The sequence below is a fragment of a genome, unplaced genomic scaffold (assembly GCF_019419815.1).
Source record: "Pyrus x bretschneideri cultivar Hongxiangsu unplaced genomic scaffold, Pyrus_bretschneideri_v1 Contig11, whole genome shotgun sequence".
Lineage (NCBI taxonomy): Eukaryota > Viridiplantae > Streptophyta > Magnoliopsida > Rosales > Rosaceae > Pyrus > Pyrus x bretschneideri.
Genome location: NW_025999402.1, coordinates 9,518,090 through 9,527,500, shown reverse-complemented (window position 1 = coordinate 9,527,500; position 9,411 = coordinate 9,518,090). Strand labels below are relative to the sequence as shown.

Sequence of the window (9,411 nt, the reverse complement as noted above, 5' to 3'; positions counted from 1 at the left end):
GAAGGTAAGACTCTATACACGTTGCCCACGTGTTATAGTTTTGGTTGTTGAGCTTCTTGATTCCTCCAACAACTTGAAGATCACCCATCGTATCGGCAAGACTTTGACTACATCGAACAAGCTTGAGTGACTACCATGCAGAATAATACACTACTCTCGACACAAAGAAGCTCCCTCTCAAGGTTTGTGATAACCCCAGCAATAATCTCAAGAAATCTTTTCTGATGTGGAAGATCAGTCAAAACTGCAACCACAGAGCATACTCGGAATTTCAAGAGACTTTACAACCAATGCTCTACCAATAACGATCCCTGACCGACTTGGCTCTGATACCAATTGTTGAATAAGAAGAGTATCCAAGATAACTATAATGATCCCAAGAAGAAGAAAATAGAGCACACTCTTAAAGAAAGCTCACAAAACAAACTAATTAGCAAAGCTTTTCTTATTTAGCTCTAGGCTTTGTTTTTCCTTGGATGATATGCAATGCTTGGGGACTTGGGTATTTATAGCAAACCAAATGAAAGCTACACCACACACTTAATTAAACTAAGTTTATTTACTACCACACAAAACACATTAATTGCAACTAATTATGTTGTCTTCCACACAACCTTACCTAACTTTGCAATTGTAAGCAATTACATCATCAAACTAGATATGGACTTGGGCTTTAGATTGGGTTGTGGATTACTTATTGTTTTGGGTTGACATTGATTCTCAACATGCACATCACCTAGTGGCCTCATTTGGTACGGAGAATTGAATTTGAATGAATAGCCCTTTAAATTCAAGATATTTTTAATGGTAAGACGAAAATGGTTTTTTATTTTGAAGAGAAAAGGATTAGACATGAAGAAAACTTATTTAGTAATACATGAAGAAAACTCCTTTAATGGTAAGACGAAAATGGTCTTTTATTCTTGAGTAATACATCTCGTATCTTCAATTTGACCACAAATTTTTAATTTCTTATACCAAACAAGGGGAGTGTATACTTATATTGAAAAGAGAGTGCAAAAAGTATTTCCATATGTCACTTCGTTTTTCTCTTCACTTGTAAGTGCGAGGTTTTAAGTTCGATTCTTGTCAAAGGCAAATTTGAACCACACTGTTTCAAGCTCATTGTAAGGCATAAACCACTCCCCACTCATTTAGTGTAGATAATATAGTTGTTAAATATATATATATATATATATATATTGCATATATACACTTCTGTGAGTGGTCATAATAGGGTTGCTAACAATAGTTAGTGTAAAATTTTCAACAAATGAATCTGGAAGTATATAGGAGCCACGTGTACTTGTAAATTGAGCTGGAATTAGGGATAGACAGGTATGGGGTGAACAATGTACACAAGATAACCGCTGGGGACCCTGTGTGATGGTGTTGTTTTTCACGTCGCTGAGAAAAGCATGGTTCCTTCGGGTTAAAGAGGTGTTATTGTTTAAAACACGGCGGTCTATTTAAAAAAATTTTGTGTTTTATGATCGGAACTGTTTTTATTATAAATCATTATGTAAATTTTTGCAAAAAAATCAATTAAAATCAATATCATTTAGTAAATTAATTGTAGTAAATAAATAAATGGTTTATAATACTTTTACTAAATTCGTCTATCTATTTTATACAGTTTGATGACTAAACAACTTTAACTTTAATTGATTTTTGTAAAGATAATATACACCTAAGTATTTATAATTTAAACAGTTCCGATTATATATTGTAATTTTTGTGAATAAACCACGATATATTTAAGGAGTTCCTCCTCAATTCCAGACAAAATTTTTGTGAAAGAGAGAGACCTCTTTCACGTTAACAAAATCAGAGACAGAGAAATATTCCACATGGAAAGATTATCGAAAGAGGGAGATAATATTCCACATGGATTCGTTTTCTTGCTGTACATGAATTAGCGTCGACGGTGACACCCCTTAAAATAAAATAAATAAAACAAAAATACGAAGAGAATAATAGTGAATATTCATCCCTTTTGTATCTCTGTGTTTTGTCATATCATATGCGTAGGAATACATCGTACATGTAGCAGCCAGCGTTGTACTTGGTTCAACTGTTGAAGCAACCTTAGCTTTGTGGTAGAAAATAAACAACTTTAAGACTTTCAATCTTCCCATTTGTTCATCTATTACTTTGAACTTAAACGCTCGTTGAATCGAACCAAATCGAATCCAATCTCATCATTGATTGAAAACAAAAAACATGCAATATAAACAGAAAATTGCAGCTGAAACACATACCGGAAGAGGGAATGAAATTCATGGAGAGGCATTTCCATTTTAAGCCTTGAAAAGGCAGACAAATCCCTAATAGATAAACAAATGGTAAAACCAATGAGCAATCGGTTTACAAAGCAAAATTGGTCACAATCTCCCACCTGTATTTTCCTTCCGATTCAATTCTGTTGTCGAGTACAGGTCAGCGAGTCTAGTTTACAAAGCAAGCAACCAAGCAAGCAAAATTGGTTTTACTTAGCTTTTGCTTTAAAAGCTTATGGGACAAAACACATCCACAAAATTCATTCAAAGGTCAATGCTTTTCCTCCAATACCCCCCTCTAGGGCCTCTACCCATTACGAATCCATACACATGACATGATATGACTCTCTAGTCTAATCACACAAGATAGATGCTCATTAATTACTCACCACCCCCAAAATTAATTATTATGTTGAAAAGTCAGTCACTAGTAGATACATCTCTTCATTTCGACCAACTAATTACTACTCCTTAAACCTTCCTCCATACTGCAGTTGTCCCAATCAGACGCAGGTAAGTGGATTCTGTTCTACTATCTGAATTCTCAAACTAAGATCTTACACCAAACCCCACCTTTACTATACGGGATTTCAGAGATATATATATATGCTGCTGCTATGCTGGTATATAGTAATTATTATACATGCCATGCCACTGTCCAAAACACAGCCACATACCCCGTCCCGTATATTACAAAAGACGGCGGGGAACTTCAACAAGAACCAACGGATGTGCCTACGTGCAACTCTGATCCCCTTCCACACAACTTGCCTTCCCAGCTACCTGAGGTGAATTTTCATTAGGAGTAAAGCTTTTATCAGTAGGCGGCAAGCACCTTTTCGAGAAAAAGGTAGCTATACTCTTGCTCCGCCCAGCACTCTTTTCTGCTAATCACAAACGAATATTAGTCTCAAATAAATAAATTGACCAGATTCATGATGGTAAACAACCTCCATTAGAGATGGTACAAATGTAATCTGAAAAATTTATAGTGTAGCATTTACTCATCTGAACAGTCACACATACCCGGAGATATTGACAAGCCAACTTTGTCCAAAATTTCTTTCTTCACCTGCATTAAGATGATCGTATATTAGCAAACCATAAATTCCAACATATATAAGACTGAGCCAAAGAGGCATATCTCACTCCCCAAGTGACCAAATTGCAACATCCCAAATATTCAAGACCTCGTGTGTTTCTGTGCGTGTGTGAGTAACTTAACCAAGTTAAAGAGTCATTAACCTGCCAGCGGCTATCCACAAAATCTGATATCTCGCGCACTTTATTCCTTAACTGAGACTTCGATACAGCTGGGAACTTGTGTTGCAAAGTTTGTAACACCTTATTTATGCTCTGTGAGCATGACTGAATGACGGACACCTGAAAATTGCAAAGATTATTCTTAGTAGCCAACCATTGGCACCATTAAAAAAGAGATTTAAACAAAGCAAAATTATGTATGAGGCTATCCCCAACCCCTCCTATTAGTTTGGACTATGACCAAGTTTACGATGCAGTACCAATGAAACAGCTCATGTAAACCAGAAACTCTCATAAATGGTTTCTGAATTAAGTTGTAGAAACAAATGCAATACTTACTATTGCAGGCAAATCTGATTCTGGTATAACTGTCACAGAAGAGGTTGATTTACTACAACGATTGCCACTTGAAAGACAAACTTCTTGGTCGTCCTCTTGTATGCCATCAACTGATATCTCCACAGGTGAGCTACCAGGAAATACATGAATACTCAGAGCTTGCAAGCACATCTGTTCCAGTTTAAGAGTACCATTAAGATCTTCAGCCTTTAACAAAGAGACCTTGTCATGCACCATATTTGATATAATTAAAGGCTGATTTTTCTGAAGAGCACGTTCTGTCAAATTCCCTAAATATTTTTGCTGTCGAAGCAATATAGAGAATTTTTCACTCTCTAAATCTTGCTTAACACTGGGTGAGCTTCTGGTCTCCTCAAATGTTGTATCAGTTTCCATCCTGTCAACTTGTACACCCTGCATGCATAAAATAGGTAGTTTCACAAATAGATACTTACTTTCGTATAAAGATAATTTAGGTGAGGAGAATGGACAATATTTCCCTCACCAGTAATAGGTAGAATTGTAGAAAGATTCAGCAAGGAAAATGTTATGCCTATGGAATTACTCTACAGCATGACTGCTTACAGTGGCTTAATAAGGACATTAGCAGACCAACCAGATTTTGGTGGACAGACGCAATGATCATTCAAAGGATTATCATAAGGGTGAAAAGCAACTCCACAAATTCTCACCTCATTTTCTGAGAGATACCCATCAGGTACAAAAAAGCCGTCTTCACTTTCGTCTTCATCATCAGGTTTAGAACAACCCTCTTCCAAGCTTTCTTCTTCGTCGTCTTTATCGCAATCTGAGAGGTTTTCTCCAGGCTCCTCCTGGATAATGACAGTCATTAGTCATTACTGACAATCATTTCCTACATATCAACTATATGAAAAGAGTCATATATTACCTCTTCCCACTCCTCATCGCTGTCAACATCATAATCCAAGTCTGGGTCCTTCCTAAAAGGGTGGCATGGTCCAACAACATGACTGAAAGACCACATTATATTACAACAAAAATGAGCATTGTCATATTTGAGCACAAAGCAGTTAAGCATTCTTGACATCACATAAGACATAAAATGTCATGATTTAATTCCACTACCGCATAGACACAATAAAAATGGCATTTACAAAAATATGCACTACGTAAATTTAGATGTAAAATAGACAAATAAAACCTGTAAAGAGCTCAAATGATGTACTTTCTTGCTTCCCTTTTGCCGTTGTACCCAAGAATTTCCAATCAGAAGTGCTCAATAAAAATGTGATGCAAACTAATTAGGGTCAGCTACAGATAGGCACAATCATAAACAGATTATGTGCCAGCCTGTGGGTTTTAACTACTTGTATGTGCACATTGGCATGTTTCCAACAAATTACTTGACAATTGACAAACAATATGTTGCTGTCTGAAACATCAAGCAGTCATTAAAGTTAAATGATCAAATAGTGGACACTGTGCAGGTTGACTAATTTAGACCTCCTCTGAGCCATACAATATGTGCTTAATAAATCTCAAATTAATATCACACCCCATAAACTAAAATGCCATGAAGGAGATGAGCTCACCTTTTCTTAGGCCATATACCATAAAATGCAGGTCTACAGCTTTTATCAAATTGTAACAACTGCTTTCCCAGCTTGCATCTTTTAACATCAGCAAGAGAACAATCTGTATTAGTCTGACATGATTTATCATTGCAAACTTGTTCTCCCCATCTATCTGCAAGTTTCTCCGTGCTTAAATCACCATGAACTAGCTCTTTACTGGTTGTGAGCTTCAGTTCCTTAAATAGTTCAATCTTAGGCTTCTGACGTCGGCCCCAGTGTTGGCTTCTGTTTGAACGAATAACATAACCAACATGGCGCCAAGAAGACAAGTGTGACCTGCAATGTGTGAAGAAACTATCTTACTTTGAGACGAATACATCTTTATTGTTATATGGTTTGAATATTGATAATACCAACCTGCGTATATCCTCAGCACTAATCTCCATATTAGATGAAAGAATGTAATCCATTGACTGAGTTACTACATCAGGCATACTTTCACTGTTTTTACCCAATGATTCGGAGACAATTGCTTTAGTTAGGAATTGGTCATTCTGGCATGCAGCTCTGGTTTTGCTTCTTTTGACAAATTGTTCCATAATTGAAGCCTGCCTTTTTATGGAAAGTTTTTTTTTCAATTCAGCTTCTTCCTTTTGTCGACGGCGTTGTTCTCTTTCAGCATCCTCTTGCTGCTTCCTCAGCAGTTTCCTCATTTCAGACTCTGCTTTTTCACGACGCTTTTCATCTTTTTCTGACTCCCCTTGCAGCCGCTTTAACTCTTTGTCCTGAAAAACTTACAAAGTTCATGACACTACAACTAGAAAGCACGACAGGTATCAACAAATAACTTACACTTTGCAACTCTTCCTTTTGCCGCTCACGTTCCAATCTTTTTTTCTCTTTCTCAGCCTCTCGTTTATCTCTTTCCATTTGTTTAATGAGTAGTTTTTCTTCTCTTTTTGCTTCCTTCTTTGCCCTGCAACAAATAGGTAAACAAAATAAAACCTTAATGGATATAAAATGTAAAATTGAAACACTCTTACTGATACTCCCAGAATATACATACACATCTGCACCATTTTTCACTGATAAGCGATCTATTAACGCGCGAATCTTTTCCTCGGACAGCGCTTTATCAAGCCGTTCTGATGCCTTCATCAGGTAATGTATGTAATTTTGGTCGCTTTCGGGATTTTGTAGTGCCATTGTCATTCCTAACATAAACATAAATGTCAGTAACTCATCTCACAATAAAAACCCCAAATGAACTTAATGAAGATGACAGTGCAGGAATTAAAGGTGCAGAATGGTTCAAGTCAGCCTGGAGTCATGTACAAAGAAAAAACCAACTTATATTTCTTTTCATAGCCACATGGAAAAGGAATAGATAAAGTCTATATCAGTGAGCTGAGTTGAACTCAAGTGCACATAGTGTATAACTAACAAGACACAAGATAAGGGAAGAAACAAGATCAACAAGCACAAGAGGTTTGTGTGTACTAATTCACATCAGTGTATGAAAGAATTGACCTCCACTTTGCATCAGCTTTAATTACTCTACACTCTTATCCATTTTATTTCTCGGTAGTATGTTAATAACCAAAAAGAATAAAGAAATCAAATCTATAATTGTCAAAGATAATCCGTACTAATGTGGGAGCGCGCCCCCTAAAAAGCATTAACAAATTTTGTGATTGTTGATTGGAAACATCAACCTAAAGCAGATCAATGTAAGTAATCACTTACTGTATTGTTCAATTTTCTGCATCATACTCTTTTCTAGTTTCCACTTTCTCTGATCTTATCCTCGTCTGACCCCCAAATCTGTATTAAGTAAATGAAAGACTACCCCTCACCCCCAGAACCCTTCTTCTCTTAGTTTAGGTTAGCCTTCGAGAAGCGTTTATGCATGGCTAGTAACATAACAAATAGTCTTTGAGCCAAATACACTATGTGCATATGAGAAAGCATAACATGATTTTTCCCTTGGTATATAGGGGGCACTCAAATTTCAAAAACAGAGAGGACAAGGAATAATTAGATCAATTATCCAAAATCCCTTATGCTTGAAAAGTCTATTTTAACTTAAAGGAAGTCAAAACCCAACTTATGCAGTAAATCGCTCCAGCCATTGCATGCTTCTGATTCTGCCTAACAGAACAAGTATCACATTACAAGGTTTTTAAGAATATATTGGTACCATAGCAACAGAGAATGTTACTGGAGACAATAAGAATTATGGTGAAGCAATCTGCTTTGTGGTGACAACCTTCATGTGATTCAGTTATTACAAAACCAAACACACACACACACAAAAAAAAAAAAAAAAAAAAAAAAAAAAAAAAAAAAATCCTTTGCATCATTGCTCAATATTTGTAAGGACTGCAAAAGACAACCAAAACCAGCCATCTATTTAAGGAGGCACATATATACCAGAAACAGCAGTAATCCTCTCATGGATCTTTCTTCGACAGGTACGCCTAATATTCAATACTCCTCGCACAGATGCTGGCATCAACTTTACATCTCTTGTCTATACAATACATAAGAAAGCATAATAACTTATTAAATCAAAGATAAGATAAACACTGCACCACAGAAAGTTCACAAACAGCAACAACTAGTAGGCAGCCCAACAATACACAAGCAAGCAAGAAAGCAGTAGCTATAGGTAACATCTCAAAAGAGCAAAAAGCTATGGGTGAACATAAAATTGTCAAATATTCAGAAACAAAGCTAAACTGCCAGGGTATTCGGTTTTTCTCTCCAAGCATCAAACTAAATGCCCACAATGGAACAGCAATTAAATGAGGACCTAAACAACAATCTAAATACAATCTAACGTGAACAAAAACATACCCAATAAGAATAATAATCAAAACTAGATTAACCAAAACACAAGTTCATAAATATATCACCACAAATTCAGAAAAATACACAAATTGAACAAACCAAGAACGAAATAGATTGGCAAATATTGAATCTTCACAAAAATTCATTACCTCCCAACACCAAAGACAGGACTCGGACTCGTCCTCCAACACATCAGCATCAACATTCGGTACGCCATACATCACTCGTTGCCCAACAAAGAGCACAATGCTCTTCACATAGGCCAAAGTCACATTCCCAAAAACCTCATTTCGGTTCTTGACCTTGTCAAAGACCTCCTCAACAAGCTTGGACAATGGCAGCCCACTCTCTTCGATCAAAGCCCCAATGATCGAGTTCGCATTGTTCACACATTGCTTCGGATCTAAATCTAATTTCTGACCCATCAGTTCCTTGTAGTACCCAAACAACCCATCAAGCTGCTTGCGAAAAGATTGAACCTTTACACTTTTCGCCTCAACTCCCAAACACTCTGGATCCATGCTAGCCCTCTTTCGCTTCTGGGTCTTCCTCACCCGATCTTGGTTGGTAGATTTCTGGCTGCTCGGATCATTTACGCCGTCGATTACCGCCGCTTCACACGTCATTCTCAAAACCCTAGGGCTAGAAAAGTCCGATTCAGTCAAACCGCAGATGAAAGTCACAGATACGAATCCCGAACTCCCACGGAATCTGAAACGGACGGATAAGGGCGCCGTTTGCTGTCAATTGGATTGGGGATTAGGAAGAAAGACGATATAAGACTCTGAAACCCTAACGAGAGAGAGAGAAAATATTCACACAAACAAAAAACCTTCTTTGAGATTTTTATTTTCTGAAAAAGAAGGGGTGACGACGGTAGTGGAGGCAGAGAGCGGCAGTACATATATAAATTAACAAATTTTTTATCCAAGAGCTAAATAGAAATGATTTTGAAGAATAAACAGATTTTTTTCAGTAAATGATATAAAATGGTTTCGATGAGCGAGACAATCTTCTTTTTTTTAAGGATTTAAATTTTCTTCTAATTGTCATAATTTTTTTTGTTTCTCCCGCCAAATTGGTTTTGCCTCCCAAAGTTCCAAAATAACGCTCATGGATGG

General features: G+C 36.8%; 1 protein-coding gene across 1 annotated transcript; it reads right to left on the bottom strand.

The window, feature by feature from the left end:
- Positions 1 to 2,785: 2,785 nt before the first annotated feature.
- Positions 2,786 to 9,108, bottom strand: LOC103951830 (chromatin assembly factor 1 subunit FAS1). Its single transcript, XM_009363288.3, has 12 exons — positions 8,440 to 9,108; positions 7,871 to 7,970; positions 6,504 to 6,651; positions 6,290 to 6,413; positions 5,855 to 6,222; positions 5,456 to 5,773; positions 4,792 to 4,873; positions 4,574 to 4,714; positions 3,882 to 4,295; positions 3,525 to 3,662; positions 3,306 to 3,351; positions 2,786 to 3,163 (listed from the first exon to the last, which is right to left on the bottom strand). The coding sequence occupies exons 1-12, from the start codon at positions 8,914 to 8,916 to the stop codon at positions 3,015 to 3,017; spliced, it is 2,505 nt and encodes an 834-aa protein (XP_009361563.2). The 5' UTR covers positions 8,917 to 9,108; the 3' UTR covers positions 2,786 to 3,014.
- Positions 9,109 to 9,411: the final 303 nt, after the last annotated feature.

Excerpts from the sequence above, each read along its gene's own strand:
- LOC103951830 (XM_009363288.3), bottom strand. The coding sequence starts at position 8,916 with ATGACGTGTGAAGCGGCGGTAATCGACGGCGTAAATGATCCGAGCAGC. Across the intron at positions 6,223-6,289 it reads AAAAGGAAGAGTTGCAAAGT|GACAAAGAGTTAAAGCGGCT; the intron begins GTAAGTTATTTG and ends TAAGTTTTTCAG. Across the intron at positions 3,352-3,524 it reads TTGTGGATAGCCGCTGGCAG|GTGAAGAAAGAAATTTTGGA; the intron begins GTTAATGACTCT and ends ATCTTAATGCAG.